Source organism: Pyrus communis, chromosome 11 (genome assembly GCF_963583255.1).
Source record: "Pyrus communis chromosome 11, drPyrComm1.1, whole genome shotgun sequence".
Taxonomy (NCBI): domain Eukaryota; kingdom Viridiplantae; phylum Streptophyta; class Magnoliopsida; order Rosales; family Rosaceae; genus Pyrus; species Pyrus communis.
This window is the reverse complement of record NC_084813.1, coordinates 22,964,126-22,981,028: the sequence shown is the minus strand read 5'-3', so window position 1 is coordinate 22,981,028 and position 16,903 is coordinate 22,964,126. Positions and strand designations below refer to the sequence as shown.

Sequence of the window (16,903 nt, the reverse complement as noted above, 5' to 3'; positions counted from 1 at the left end):
ATACAACCTGATTTAGGCCAGAAAATGCTTCATGAAGTTGACGGGGACCCTCAGTGGAAAACAACCCTTTAAAATATAAGTCGATATACTCCCTAACTTTCGGCTTCCTCTTCAAGCCAAATAATGTTCTCAGTCTTGAGCCTAAGGATCTGATTGCGTTTTGTTGTATTGTGGTTTGGTGGAGAAAGAAGTATTTCTATCTCCATTCCATAACCACGATATATGAGAACGTTGCGGCCAATATAACTCTTCATTTCTCCAGGCCTCTACTAATTTCTCAGTTGAAAGACGGGTCACATTCTGTTTAATGGTGGGGTTAGGTTGATTATCATTCTCTTGAATTGTTATGAGAAGCCTAATAATGGTGGTTCGGTTGTTGGAGAATTTTTTGCTCCAAGACGATATGCGGGTGCTACATGGTTGTAAGAATTCGAGACCAAGACGAAATATAAGAACCATCGTTATTATCATTCCATACTTCTTTAACTACATTAGGAAATTCCGGATCCTTGATCCAGAAAGCTTCTAAATAGAAAGTTCTATGGCCATTACAAACATAAGGGGAAGAGTTTAATATCAACGGTCTATGATCTGAGCCAATGAGAGGTCCGTGCGTGATAACGGTGGATGGCCATTTCTTCATCCAAGTAAGTATGAACTATTACGGGGGGTGTAGTCAAACTTGGATTTGAGAGGATTTTAAAAGACTTTAAAATCCTAGTGTAATCAATTAAAAGATTTTAGAATCCATTCAAATCTAGGTGTAGTCAATTAAAAGATTTTAAAGGATTTTAAAATTCATCCAAATCTAAGTGTATTAAAAAAATTAAGATTTTGGAGGATTTCAGTAAGTTTTTGTGGGATTTGAAAGCAAAAAGTATATATAACGAAGACTAAAAAGAATCCAACCTCATCCCCTAGGATTTCAAATCCTTCCACCACAATCCACCACAATCCATTCAAATTCTTTAAAATCCATATGAATTTTGTAGGAGTCTTTAATCCTCTTGAATCCTATAAAATCTATCACTTTTAAAATCCTTTAAAATCTTAGTTTAACCATGTGGATGCAAATTTCTTCCTCATTGTTCTTGGACAAAATTGCACCTACAAAACAAATAACACATTAGGTCAAGGCCAAGAGCCTCACGCGCCCACGACGAATGGGGGGGCTTTGGCCGAAGAACCTCCGATGCCAAAGTTAGAATTTAAAGAGAAACGTGTCTGGAGAGTTTTTTTGGGTGTTTTGCAAGAGTGTGGAGCTCCCATTTTTAGAGAAAATAGGGTGACATATATAGGGAAAACTTATTTGTCTTCTCCGCACTGCACCGATGCAAGAAAAACTTAATTCTTCTTGTCTTCTTCTTGGGTGGTGCTGCCATGGGACAGTTGTCGGGTTGGTGCGGCACGTCGGTTGGCAGGGGCCAGGAGTCGGCTTGTTATGGGCCAAGGAGGTAATGTGGCAGGGGCCATTGCTTGAGCAGCTCGGTTTGATTGAAGCCAATGATTGGTTCGGCATAGGCCGAAGAAGTGGCGTGGTATGGGCAATTGTTTGGGCTGCCACGTCTGGGTTGCCTGCCAAAAATGAGGAAACTTCTTGAGTTTAATTTCTCAGATGTCGTAGATGGAGCAGCCAAGGATGAAGCTGCCTAGATCGAAGCTGCTAAAGATAAAGTGTCAGATGAACGAATTATTGAGTGCAAAAATGGTTGATGCCCCATGACCATTTGCTGCCTAGTTGATCTTCAATCATTCAATCTTTTGAACTATGTGGCTTTCTTACACTAGAGAGCTTACCCAGATGGGTGTCAGGGAATTAGTTTACCATCTCGCAATGTAGAGCAATTAGTTTGTCTTCTCGCACTAGAGAGCAAACTTATATGGGTGTCGGGGAATTAGTTTACCCTCTCGCATTGGAGAGCAATTAGTTTATCCTTTCACACTAAAGAGCAGACCCAAATGAGTGTCGGGGAATTGGTTTATCCTTTCGCATTGGAGAGCAATTAGTTTATCCTCTTGCACTGGAGAGCAGACCCAAATGGGTGTCGGGGAATTGGTTTACCCTCTCGCACTGGAGAGCAATTAGTTTATCTTTTCGTACTGGAGAGCAGACCCAAATGGTGTCGGGGAATTGGTTTACCCTCTCGCACTGGAGAGCAATTAGTTTATCTTCTCGCACTGGAGAGCAAACCCAAATGGGTGTCGGGGAATTGGTTTACCCTCTCGCACTGGAGAGCAATTAGTTTATCCTCTCACGCTGGAGAGCAGACCCTTTTGGGTGTTGGGGAATTGGTTTACCCTATTGCACTGAAGAGCATGAAAATCATTGTCGTGAGTACAGGTGAAGAAAGCTGGACTACTGGGACAACCGAAATAATCTTTAGCCTGCCTCCGGTTCTTGGTACTTGGGCTGGTGTGTTCTTCTGGTACTCGTCTGCCCTCGGCGTGCCATTAGGCTGAGCTGCTACATTTGTCAGAACAGAAGTAGTCCTTATATCCAGCAATCTATGTGAGGTAGTCCCGTCTGCTCGATCTTATCATTGAAAGATGACTCGCTTATGTTGGTCATGTCTCATCGGAGCGTCATGTTAATAGCTTCGTTGTGCGGCAAATTATGCAATCGCTCGGTCAGAAGCTCTTTCTACTTCTTCCTGAATGTGCCTTTGTTGGGGTGACAGAGTTCTCGGCTGCCCCCGGTCATGACCTGCTGGTCTAGGCTCTTATTCCATGTGTTCGGCTCGTATATGCTGCAGCTGCGGTGGGTGTGGTATGTTCCTAGCAGGCAAGCAGGTAACCCGCAAGCTGCTAGTTGAACTTGAGCCTGATTGAGTGACTGCTTCTCTCCGTCCGCTGTGCTGCTTACTCCGATGTGAGGTGAAGAATGTTCCTTGCGGGCCTTGCCACGAATAAACATTTCACCTGGAAGGTTGCTCATGTTGATTATCGGAGTGTGGCCCCAACCTTAAGATGTATGTTTGTCTGTGGGCCTAACTGAGAGTGCACGCTCCTCCACGCGCTAAGATGAGAGTATACGCTATTTCGGGGGTCCAGTCGGGAGTGTACTCCGTTAGAACGCTTGGTTCGTGACTGGCTAAGTGGCTGCTTGCTGAGACGCTGGTGGAGAGGTTCGTTTGCCCTTGTCTTTCTTCGGGACACCTTATCCGGGGCACATTGGATTTCGGTGCGTTGCAAGAGTTGATTCACCAAGGTTGTCTGTTATGCAAGGGCGCTCGTCAACTTTATGACTTGTTGAGACAAGTGTTGTTCACCATTTAGATTAGAAGAGCTTGGAAAGAATATGCCTCATTGAGCAGTGGAAGTGTGGTAGGCTTTAGGCGCGAGATTTGAATTGGGAAATATCAAATCCGCGGAGAAATGTGGTAAAAATGACCCCGACTCGATGGTTGGTCCAGATGGTTGAGATAGTCTTGGGCCGATTTGAGTCGCTTAGAATGTCGCGGGAGCAAGTTGGGCCACGATAGTGGGTTACTCAGAGGGAACAGGCTGGGCCACGGGAGTGGGCTAGGCCACGAGAGCAGGCTGGGGCACGAGAGTGGGCTGCTTGGCGGGAGCAGGCTAGGCCACGAGAATGGGCCACTCGGCGTGTGATGCACATGGGTGTAAGGCTTGGGCTCTGCTTGGCAACACGTTGGACGTAGAGTAACATGGCTTGGGCTGTGGCCTTAGTGCCATGAGCCACCTTGGATGGCATGGCTCGGGCCGTGGTGGTGACACTACAGACCTCACCACGGATAGCTACTGTGGTAGCCACCATGGTGGTTCTCATGGTGGAAACTCATGGGGGTGGTGCCGCTCCACCTATTGTCACATTTAGCCTCGTGGATCGCCGTGGTCCCATCTCTTGGATGTTGAAATTTTCATTTGTTGAATTTTCTAAATTTCTAGCCATTGTACTTCTCATTTACGTTTTATCAAAGAATTTTTACAAATAAAAAATTCTTATAATAAGAATGTACGAAAAATCTACAAATGGACAAAAGTCTTCTACAAGTATGGGACTCGACTCTCAATGAAAGCACCAATTTGTGGATGCAAATTTCTTCCTCCTTGTTCTTGGACAAAATTGCACCTACAAAACAAATAACACCTTAGGTCAAGGCCAAGAGCCTCACGCGCCCACGATGAATGGGGGGGCTTTGGCCGAAGAACCTCCGATGCCAAAGTTAGAATTTAGAAAGAAAGGTGTTTGGAGAGTTTTTTGGGAGTTTTGCAAGAGTGTGGAGCTCCTCTTTTTAGAGAAAATGGGGTGATATATATAGGGTATGGCCGGTCCCTTTTGGAGAAAAGGTGGCCAGCCCTTTGAGGTATTTTTGCGTAAGATGGGTGATTTAATTGGCAATTAATGGATTAATTAGGTAATAAATCCATTAATTAGCCAATTAACTCAATTTATATGGAATGTTTTGAAGGTTATGGAATAAATACCTTATGGAGAATATAGGATGAGGATGGATGAAATAATTTTGAATTTGTTACCTATTTTGGGCACTTTTGGCTTGATTGAAGAATGATTGTCCACTGCCCGCGCGTAGGAAATCCGGTGTGCCTCGAGGGTAATTTTGTCATTTTTACCAAAAATCCATGTGTCGCCTTGTGATTATTTTTGGCTCCTCAAACTACACCCCCTAAAGTGACCGTTTGTGGCTTTCGTTTTTTCCAGGATAAGGGTATTAACCGATCTCCGGCAGCATAGTTTCATAAATAGAAAATTTCATTTTAATCCTTAAAAAAAAGACTTTTAGATTTTAACATTGTGTAAGATTAAAATCTAATTTTAGTCCCTAATACATTAATCATCTTATTTATTATTTATATTTTGATGTTTTATTTCGTTCTTTTTGGTACATACATTTCGATATTAACATTTAGTTACATTAATTAAATATAATACATTTCGGTATATACATTTAGGCTCATTATAATATATTTCGGTACAACCATATACACTTATGTATTTACATATTTATGTGTCACTAATTTATTTAGGAAATGTTATTAGCACTCCAAAAATTTTATTCTATACTCCTCACATATGTATTTTTCTTTCCTAATATAGAAAGTTTAGAGTGTAGAATGAGATTTTTAGAGTGCTAATAACAATTGCCATTTCTTTTAATATTTTCTCATTTATATTCATTTATAATTTTGAAAGAACTAATATGTGCATATTAATAAAATTAAAATTTTATTGTGAAGACATTAAATAAAAATACACATTAAATAACAAAAATAGAATATAAATTTTAAGTACTTCAAAAACACGGCTTCAAAGGTCTTTGATCCCTTTAGCAAATAGAGAAGCAAAAACCTCCATACATTGTTTTTCCAAAACAACCCCAATCTCAATACTACCATCGCCATCTTTGCTATCTGAGAAAGAGATAGCCCCACTCCTATCAATCGAAACGACTTCGATCTTCCTTGGCCGTCCCCATCCAAAATCAGTATCATAAACCCTAAACAGCTGTGAACCGGCAACAGAAAAAAGTTTATCGGCATGTGGTTGCATAATTTCCATCCAAGCCTCCGCTCCATTCAGAAGCCGATTATCTAAACCTTCTAGGGCTTCACTGATTGCATTTACAGCCACAACCAGCCCGTCTTCTCCAAATACGCCTTCGCTTTCTGCAACTGCTATGCGTGGGGCTATGCAGTTTCCGAAATAGTTTGCAGATATTTGTGCATCCAATCGAGACCTACAATCCACACCAAAAATCAATCGTATTTTTTTGGATTTTATTTCCTCTGCCTTGACCAAGCAAATCCATGCATACGCAATTGTGACGCAAAATGTGGACAAATGAACCGATTGATGTTGTTGTTTCTTCTCTTTCACCAACTGCCTTATTGCTTCAATTTTGGTCGGTGTGAATTGGAAGCACCCTCGAACCGAGTCTGGTTGTGGAGCTTTAAATTGGAAAGGCATCAAGCTACGATTGTTGGGTCGCTCCAAATCCATATTTAGAAAGTGGTTTGAATAAATTAAGTCGATCCTGGTCGGGTCAGAGATGACCCTTCGGTCGTAAAATGGTTTGAGCTGGTCTGGTACCAAATCGGATTCGTGTTTACATATGTAAGCCCATGATTTCACAAACATGGTTGACATCTTGCCGTCTAGGGCAGCATGGTGCACGGATGTTCCAATAGAAAAGCCGTTGTTTGGGAAGAGAGTGATTTGCAATGCAAGTGCTGCGGCTTTTTCGTGACAAGCGTCCAACTGGGGCACGAGAGGATGGTATTCTTTGGCTTCAATGTTAAAGCTGTTGCTTGAAACTAGGTGGTGGAAATCAGCATCGGACTCGGCTACAGTGACCGAAACGGCGTCCCCTCGGAGGTAACTGAGGATTGGCATAGGGGAGTCTTGGGGCCAAGTGATGTTTCCTGCTAAAGGTGGAAAGTGGTGGAGGGTAAGAGATAACGAGGTTTTGAGCTTTGGAAGTATAGAATCGAAGAAGAATGTGTTTTTTGAGGAGGACACTATTTCGTAGAAGTAAAGGCGTTGGACGGGTGGAAACTTTAACCAAATTATGTCGAAGAAAGTTAGAGGAAGAGAGAACTCTTGATCTGCATGTTGTGGAGCAACTCGGCAAATTTCAACTAATTTGATTGATTTATTTGGGTCTGCCATTGCTGTTGGGGGATGGATGGTGTAAAGCTTGATGGATCGTCTAATATATAATTAAAAAAAAACCTATTTTTATTTTTATTAATAAAAAAATGTTTTATAATCAATAAACAGTTGAAGCATTGTCTACCACAAGTCCCACCTAACTTCTTTAGAGTGTCATGAGTCATGATATAATATTATTTTGTTAAAAGTACACATGGTTTAAATAGGACAGTTTTGTATGTGGCACAACTGAAGCAACACGTTCAGATTTCATCTTTGCGTTTTTATCACATGCTGTCTCTGAATTGTTTTATATTCCAACGTATAATTTGTAAAGTAAATTGTAATTATGGTTTTTTAATTTTAATTCAATTAGAGTAATAGTCTTTTAACTAAAAATTCATTATCATTAGTCCATCAACTCATCAAAACGTGCAGCTATGTTCCCTCAATTAAAAATTCATTACCATTGGTCCCTCAACTTTAATTCAACTAGAGAAATGACCTCTTAATTTTAACCCAATTGTAGTAATGGTCCCTCTAACATAACTCGTTTTGACAAAATTTTTGATGTAGTTGATGGACCATAATTACACACTTTGATGAGTTGAGAGACCCTAATTGTATAAATGGTCATTCCAACATAACTTATTTTGACAAAATTTTGACGAAATTGATGAAAATGACCATTGCTACACATTTTGATAAGTTGAGGGACCAATGATAATGAATTTTTAGTTGAGGGACCAATGATACTGAATTTTTAGTTGAATGACTATTGCTCTAATTTGATTAAGGTTGAGAAACCATTGCTACAATTTACTCTAATTTGTATCCATATGCTTCATATGCGCTTTCAAGCTTGCTCCTAAAAATATATATATCCCTACCCCCCCACGTCAATTTCACATGCCAGTCCTTTGATAAGAAATTAAGAAAATATTAAAAATTCGACTGGCTATTTAAAAATTGTCCAATGAATTAAAAATATATGAAAAAAAAGAAAAGAAAAAAAAAAAGAAGATGGATGATCTCTTCATCCCGTGCATAACCATTTTAAAATTATAGGGGTGTATTCTATGAAAAATTTGAGAGATTTCAATAGATTTATAAAATTTTAAGAAGCTTAATTAGTTTGTAGAAATTTTATGTAAAATTTTTATTCAATTTTCTCGAAATCTTATGAGAAAATATGAGATTTATGGATACTTAAAATACATTATGAAATCTCTCAAATTCCTTCTAATTCCTCAACTTTTTTCAAATTCTTTAAAATCAAATTTTAATTGAATACACATGAAATATTATAAACTTCTTTAAAATCTTAATTGAATATACCCAAATTTCTAAAAATTTTAATAAACTATCTTAAAATTCTGATTGAATACACTTTGAATTTCAGAAAATCATTTAAAATCCTAATTGAATACCCTTAGATTCATTAAAATAATTAAAATCTCTCAAAATCCCAATTGAATACACCCCCTTAGATTTTTAAAATGAAACAAGTTCATGTTTCATTTTCTTTTGTGTTTAATTGAAAAAAAAAAAGAAAAAAAAAAAGAAGTTTACAATTGCAGCTTTGCAAAATTAAAAGTAGGGTAAATTATGTTTTATCTCCTCATGTTTTAGTGCAATTACAATCTTATATAACATTTTAAAAATATTGGGGCATTTTGATATAGATGCCTCAAATTTGAATTTTTTTAATCAAACATCTATAACTTTTAAACTTTTGATCAAACATTCTTCTACTAATTTTTAATTAAAAATTATGATTTTTATTGTATTTAATTAACCAACTAGTTCAGAAAATAATATCACAAATATTCTAAAATCACCACAAACACCCTATCTTATCTTATCATAATTCGTTCAAAATGAATTCTTCTTATTCAAATAATTTGTTGTTTTAAATTCTAAAAACACATAAACATCCTATTAACATACAATTATGAAATATAACATGCACATATATTAAATATAGTGTACCAAACATATATATTAAATATAACGTACCAATCATTTGGTACGTTGTTGGTATGTTATATAAATTTAATCTGGGTACGTATTAGTATTTTGGTATGTTATAAAATATTGCTTTTGGTACGTTATGCAATTCTTTATTTAGTACGTACCAAGTTATTAGTACGTTGTATTATCCTTATTTTGCTATGTACAAAACTTATGGTACGTTATATGTAAGTTGTGTAACCCAAAAAAAAGATAACTTTTCACATTAAAACATTGCACTAAAAAATATTTTGTCAACTTTTAATAATTAATTATTGGAATAAGGACTCATTTTAAATAAAAATGTGAAAACTCTTAGTTCACGTTTCTACTATAAATAGTTGTTAAAAAATTCAAATTTATTTTCAGTTGCATGAAATTAGGTAGTCTAGTCTACATCTCAATTTTAATTATAAACGAACTCTTGTTTTTTTATAATCTATATAAAATGTTGAGTTGGAAATTGGAAAAACTATATTTCATCCAATTAATCTTAAACCCCAGTAGATATAATTGAATCCTTAAATTGAGGACGGGATGAGATTCCATAAAAATAGAAATAAATTAATGAATATTATTGAGTGCATTTTTTTTTACATAGAAATGGATTTAAAAGAATTTATAAAATACTTAAATTAAGAATATACCTGGAATATACAGTTTAATTAAAAGTAAAAACACTTTAATTAAAAGTTGAAAAGTAACATATGTTTAATTTAGAAAAACCTAAAATGAGGCATTTAATTTTAATTTACCCAAAAATATTTTAATCTCATATATTTACTTATTATTTTGTTCAATTTCATATCACAGCTAGTTAATTTGTTAAATTAGTGGTTAAATCATAATATGACAACCGCTAATCTCATATTTTTCTGATTTAAATTTAAATTTGTGCCACGTGGTTAATTCATTTAATTATTTTATCTGTAAGAAAAACCCCAAATAATTAAGAAAACCTTACACAAAATTTTCATCTTCTCAAGAACCCAGTCCCCAACCCATCCATCGGCGCGACTCAATGCAAGTCTCAGTGCATGTTTGTTTTCTCTGAAACCATAGCCCAACACATGACATAATGATCAATAGAAATAACCCATTTGAGCTACTCCACGTCGTCTCTTCCCTTCTCTTTCTGAGGCTTTTAAATCCCAGAAAATCCATTCCAGAAATCAGAGGGCAATGGAATCAATGGTTAAAGACGTTGTAAGAAGTTACAATTACATCTAAACCTAAAAGTGTAAAATATAATTTGCTCGTAAAATTAATATGGAAGAAGATAATACCGAATTTATTGCTGAGAGAAAAGGAAATCTGGGTTTTCATTTTCATGTCCCAATTGCTTTATAATCAATAATAATTAATATAGCAGATCATTGGCCTAAATGTCTCACCTAACTTTATATGAGTGTCGGTTAGTAAAAAAAAAAAAAAAAGTAAAATTACAATGTTCATATATCTATTTTCGGCTTTCGTCTTTTCCAGGCTGAGGGTATTAACCGATCTCTGGCAGCATAGTTTCAAAAACATGGCTTCAAAGGTCTTCGAGCCCTTTTAGCAAATAGAGAAGCAAGGTAATTCCATTCTCCGTGAGAGTCCTCCGCTGTGAGTGTCTTTCTCTCCTCCGTGAGAGTCCGTAAGGTTTGCCGTCTGCTTTCAAACCAACCCAACCACCCAATTTCCCTCTCACTGCAGCCCCTGCAACACACCCGCTCAATTAAGTTTTCACCATACCCCTTGCATCCTACCCTCCCCCAATTAATTTCATACCCCCTGCATCCTACCCTCCCCCAATTAATTTCGGGATAGCCCTTCTAGATCTGAATTCTATGATTTGACTGAATCGGTTGTTGGGGGGGGTGGTGGGTGGGGGTGGGGTAAAGGCATAAATGGAAGGTGGGGTAAAAGACATAAATGGGATAGGCGGCATCTAAACCCTCACCCACCTAAAAGACATAATGGGTCGGGAAAGCTTTGAATACCTCCAGATCTGGAACCCAAGAGGCATTAAATGGTGAGGACCAACCCTATCTACTCGCTAATAGGGTGTTTAGTGCCCGTAATCAGAATTAAAACAAGAAGTTGGATTCTGATTACGGAGTATTAAACCATTTACTAAAATATGGTGGGGCCCATATAAAAGAGGGAATCCAACTCCCCAAATTAGAGGAATTGAACTTCCTATATGGATGTGTTAATTGAGTTCCGGGAGAGTGAGGTAATGGGAATGCATTTGTCCTACCTATTATGCCCTCTGATTATTTTTATAATTTCAAGTCTACCACTCAACTCACTGCTCTCTTCTGCTCCTTGCGCACTCTCCCTTCATGTGGCACACCTCACCTTCCAGTTCCACCTCCCCGTACGACCTTCACCACCCAACCCATCAACTTACCTCTGTGCGACCTTCACTACCCAACCCACTAGCTCAAGAACCCCATCCACGTATCCTGAAACCGGATTCAAAAATCAATCACCCAAATCCTGAAAGTAAACAATTCAAACCAGACCAAAACCCACAGAAGCGGAGAAGCAACCACTTAAAAACCCAAAAAATTATTAAATACTTTGCAGGGAGAAGAGGTGGTGGTTATAAGGTAGGGTGAGTGGGGAATATGGAGGTGAGGGCAGGGATAAAAGATACGAAAAATTGCATGGAGAGAGGAGTGTTCTATTCAATCGGGCTTGAATAAGGGCATTATTGATACCACGGGTCTCCTCGAGGAAGAAAAGAGAATCGTGGCTCTAGTGAAGAGCACTGGAACTTCCAAGGGAAGCAGGGAATTATGAGATTTGCAGAGATTTTCTAATAAATTTGTATACAAATTTAATTTTTTTTGAAGAAGGGCATTATAGTAATCACACTAATTTTCATTCCGATTAAGGTGAATTAGTAAACAATTTATATGAATTTAGTACTATTTTTATTCTAATTCCAGAATATTTGAGTAAACAATTTCAACATGAATACGATTCTGATTCTTCCTCATTTCAATTTCTCATCAATTCAATTCTTCTTATTTTGATTCCGGTTACGTATACCATATTTTTATGTACTTGTTGCAACAAGGGTTACAAAAAGAAGTTGGACGGAAAAAACAAGGGAACTTTAACGAAAAGCTCTCAGTACTGTTCATTTTAACGAAAAACCATATTTTTACACTAAAAAGTCAATTTTGGTAAATTGTTAAAACTCAAAGTTTTCAAGCCATTTTCATTAGTTTTCCTAAAAAACAAAGGAGAGGAAAATTCCCAATTGCAAAGCTAGGTAGGGTTTCAATTGTTTATTTATTGTACACATCAGTATAGACCGCTTAAGCCACACATCACATTCAAAGAGTTGGAGTTGGTCTAAGAAGTAAGTATGAATTATTAAAGTGACCATTTGTGGCTTTCGTCTTTTCCAGGCTAAGGGTATTAAGTATTAACTGATCTCCAGTAGCATAGTTTCGAGAAATTATGAAGTGATGCCGTATCACCATATCAGCTTTGATACTTTCACTTGAAATCTACCATATGTACATCTTATATACAGTTGGATTAATATTTATTTTACTTTTACAACATAAATTAAAAAAAATGAAAAATAGTTGCGCAGGGAAGACAACACTGCTTACATCGTAGCAATGAATGAAGTTGACACGCCCCGACCCTGATATTCCCCGAATACCAAGATAGGCACGTGCTGGCCGACACCCGAGGGTGACGAAAGCCATTTATTGAGTGCAAATGCTGAAAACAAGGGTTAAATAAGGTTTATAAATATAAAAGAATAATTAATATGCAAATAAGGACCGTGTTCAGAGCACACCTCTAATCTAGAACACTAAAGAAAATAATATAAAATTGAATGAAACCAAGGAGTGGGTCCTACACCGAGAGGACTCGAAGATGCCGATGCGGAAGTGCCTGGACGTCAGGATTGTATGCTTCGATTCTAAGTCCTGAAGGGGGCGCAAAATAAACATGAGTGGACCAAGTTGATATATATATATATATATATATATATATATATAATAAAACAGTTATCAACATATTAACGCCCAGGTTTTATGAAAACACATATATATAATGATAAACATAGGTTTTCCGAAACCTAGCATGTCGTGCAAGATCTCAAATCATCATTCGCATAAATTAATAATCACTAGTGAATGTCCGATATAACACTTCAGGCCCCTTGTCGGCTCCCCGTCTCTGAGCAGACAGTCAGAGGAAAACACACTCCAGGCCCTATGCCAACACCAAATCGTCGCCCGGGACAGACCGGATCTATCCCTACGTCCCGTAGCGGAAAGGACCACTAGGTAAGTACAAAACCAATGAACATACATATATTGAAAATCAACTTCATAGTATAAAATCATCCATCATCTATACTATAAAGAGGTGTTCTAAACATGTTCTAAATATCATATCGTCATCCATCAGATATTCTATAAGAACATGGGTTATAGGAAAAATAGTAATAATTCAAACTAGCCTCAATAAGCATGTTATCTCATAAAACGTTTCATAAAACATAATCATCAAATCATGCTTTTCATGTATGCATTTCTACTATCAAAACATGCATTTTTAGAAGGGGTCTACTCACAGTACTTCGTCGTCGAAAAGCCACGCCATCTAGCGAAGAAGGAAACGCCACAGATAATCGCCCCTAAGCACATAAAGGGTACACTTAGTCAAACTCTACTCAAACGATTAAATTTAGGAAAACGGACATCGGAAACGGGTTCAGGACGTCGAAATTAGCCTAGGAGGGGTCCCGCATGAAAACCCAAAAAGTCAACGTTGACCGTTGACTGGTCAAAGTCAAAGTCAACGTTGACCGTTGACGGGGTCCGGGTTCGGGTCAACAGGTCAAACGTGTCAGGGCCACGGGTCACGGGTCAGGGCTTTAGGGTTTTGGGTTAGGTGTTAGGTGGGTTGGGTTTTAGGTTAGAAACCATGCGGCCCAAAGGCCTAAATAAAAGGGTAATGGGTTTGGGCTTGCAACCAGGGTTTTGGGCTTGGCAGGAAAGGCCCAAAGGCCTTGGGTTTGGTGGTCGCCGGAAGGAGGGAGAAGGAAGGTTTTCGGCCGGAGAATTCCCAAGCTCCGATGGAGCTCAAAACTCAACCAAAACATGTCATTCAATACACTAAATTGAAGCCCCGAAGGTAAGGAATCGAAATATACCCTTGGTTCCCATCATCGTGGTCGGAGTTAGCCGGAAAACAGCCTGGAAGCCACGGGTGTCCACCGGAACTGGGTAAGATTCAAATGAGCATAACTTCTTCAATACTCAATGAAATTGGGTGAAACAAAAAGGAAAGTTGTAGTACTCAGCGAGACGAAGAGATTAATACCTTGCACGCCGGCCAACTCGCCGTGGTTTGGCCGGAAATTTCCTCGAAAGAGGCGGTGCTCGCGGGAAAACTGGGAAATATCTCCGAGGTGGTTTCTTCGTGGTTTGACGTCCAAAACACAACCACGGGGTTAGAAAAGAGCTATAGGTGTGGGCATGGGTATGTGTGTGTGTGTGTGTGTGTGGGTGTGTGTTCTGCTCGGAGGGAGGGAGAGGAAGACAAAGAGAAAGAAAGAGAGAGAGAGAGAGAGAGTAAGAAGAAATAAAAGAAAAGGAAAAGGAAAAGGGAAGGAACTGGGGGACAAAACAGGGGGTGGGCCCCTTGGGCTCACCAATTAAGACTCAAAAACAATTTTAAAAAGGAAGGTATCCCCCAAACTTAGTGAAAATACAAAAATACCCATTTTCTTACGTAAATCCCAGGACGGGTTGTTACAATCTACCCCCTTAAAACAATTTCGTCCCGAAATTTAAAATCACAACTTAAACCGAAAAGCTTGAAAATAGGAAGAAGAATATATGTATAAAGAGAATCAAGTCAGAGTGGGTGCATCAAAGAGAATATGCCACATCGTCGCGAGCAGTTTGCCAAATCCTTTATCATGCCTTCAAGCTCTTACTTTCTTCCCCATCAGTGTAAAAGTAGAAACATACTTTAATAAGATATAAAGTTGAAAACATATATAGACGTAAGTTCAAAAATAAGTACACAAAATACTAGAGCGTCAAAATAGTCAAAATAAATATGTACTAACATATAGGTCAAAAATTCGTGCTGAACTTAAAACTGAAAACGAGATTACCTCCCCCAAAACATTGTAACGACAAACAAATTAAAGAAAAGGAAGTTAAAATACTTATACTGAAAATCAAAACTGAAACTCAAAGCTGAAAAAAAAGAGTGGGTCTCGCCTAAGCATACGAACGTCACGTACTCCAAGAAAAGATGCGTCTCTAGGTCAAGTCCTAACAATAGCAAATCTGTACCAACTGCTGAAGACGAATCTTCCTGCCCACTTGCTTAACGAACCCAACAGATAAGTTTTCAATACCACAGTCGGCCGCCCGTGATATCGATCACACATTTTTGTCTCGATAAGCAAGCAATAATTTGTTGAGGGTGCAAAATTTCACGCGTCGAAAATTCAATCTTTTGAATACTAGTTCACAATACTCCTTAGCTAACCAGTATTCCATGTAGAACTCTCGTACCATGTCGCAAAAATGGCGTACTCAACCCGAACAAAACAAAAACTGTCATCATAAAACTTTATCCAGTATCAAGTATACTATCCTCCTCGGTTCTTCCAAATGTGACCAACTACTCCAGTGTTTTGCCAACAAATAACCCATTTGAAAACTGTACCTTAGAATTCAAAGGAAGTGGTTACCATGTTAATAGTAGACCCAAAAGCTCGAGCCAAACAAGTAGAAAACGAGAAGTCACCTTCCCCAACAAGCAGTATCTCTTGGGAATCATTGTAGTGCTCAAACCACCTCTCCAATTTTGCTTAGTTGCAGATTTCTAGTAAAACAAGGTCAAAGTTGATGGAAAGAAGGACTCTCAAGTGATTAACCTAAAAATAAATGAGTACACACCTTTCGAGAGAAGTGTAAAGATTATCCGATTCTCACCTCGACCACGATATGGTGCCAACCCAGAGTGCACTAAACCGATCTACTAGAAGTGTTTCAATAATCACGTACTCACAACAAAAAAGTCTTGGAGTGAAACAGTGAAAATATGAATTGAGACGGCACATAACATTGGAAAAGAACCGATGTGATGCCTATGAATTATAATAAGATTGTGATACAATCCGCTGACCTTCTGTACTCAAACCTTCATCCAACTCTTACTAAAAGATCGCACAAACATCACGCTCACGTGCTCACAAACCGAAGGATCCTGGTGCCAAGGTAGTGGAAAACTACGTTAAAGCGAACACATCACATCATCGAAAAGGTCTACCAAAGTACGATACGATGGTTATGAATTGTAGCAAGATAATGAGTGGTGACCATTCAATTCAGCGTGAAGATAATGATGCAATCTGCTGCTTACCTGCACCATAATCTTCACCAACCTCCTACCACAAGACGACTCCAACCTCACACCCACATGAAACTCTTTCTGGTAAGTAGGGTAAGCTTGTGAAAAGATTATGCTCCCAACATTTCTGTCTGAAAATATAAGAATTGGGCGCATACTTCTGCCGAATTGATCGATCGTGAATTCGTCACTGATTGAGCGAGAAACCATGTAAAGAAGGCTAAAAGAACACTCAAGAATTTGAGGATCAAAACAAGTTTATTAAAACTAGAGTACAAGATATCTGCATGAGTGAGAAATCATGCCAAGAACAAACAAACGAAGGAAGGTAAAGATGCAGAAATAGAAATCACTGTTTATGATTATTTGGTTAATCAACACGGGAAGGTTGACTGGATTCTTAGCCAAAAAGGAAAATAGGTATAAGCTCAAAAATGGTTAAGAACTGTTAATAAGATTTGACGAGGCCAAACACATTTCGAAATTCATAAAACTTTGTGAAAGCTGTTTCAAAGTTCAAAAATTAAACATAGAACCTCTGAATCAACAGAATGACGAAGAAGAAAGATACAAAGCAGTCTGCGTAAGCATGCAGTGACACGATTGGCTAACTCAAAGTGATGCCCTTGAGCAAACCAAAGCTCAATGAGTCTAGAGAAATTCAAAGTAAAGCTTGATCTTCGTACAATGATGAATATGGTAGTCTCAAGCCATTACATTGAAAAGTTACAAAGCTGAACAGTTAGTGGATAAGAGCACTGGTCAGTTGGGCTACAAAGACTAAGTTCACCTCCACCGAAAGTATGTGGACAAGGTGCTAGGACTTACCGTCTAGTGCCAAATCTAGGTGAAGTTCAA

At 38.2% G+C, this 16,903-nt stretch overlaps 1 protein-coding gene across 1 annotated transcript; it reads right to left on the bottom strand.

Annotated features, from left to right (window-relative positions):
- Positions 1 to 5,189: 5,189 nt before the first annotated feature.
- LOC137708556 (phenolic glucoside malonyltransferase 2-like) lies at positions 5,190 to 6,649 on the bottom strand. Its single transcript, XM_068447659.1, has one exon. It carries the CDS (start codon positions 6,647 to 6,649, stop codon positions 5,288 to 5,290), a length of 1,362 nt encoding a protein of 453 aa, XP_068303760.1. The 3' UTR covers positions 5,190 to 5,287.
- Between the last annotated feature and the right edge of the window lie 10,254 nt (positions 6,650 to 16,903).

What these genes read in the sequence shown, in the direction of transcription:
- LOC137708556 (XM_068447659.1), bottom strand. Translation starts at nt 6,649, where the DNA reads ATGGCAGACCCAAATAAATCAATCAAATTAGTTGAAATTTGCCGAGTT.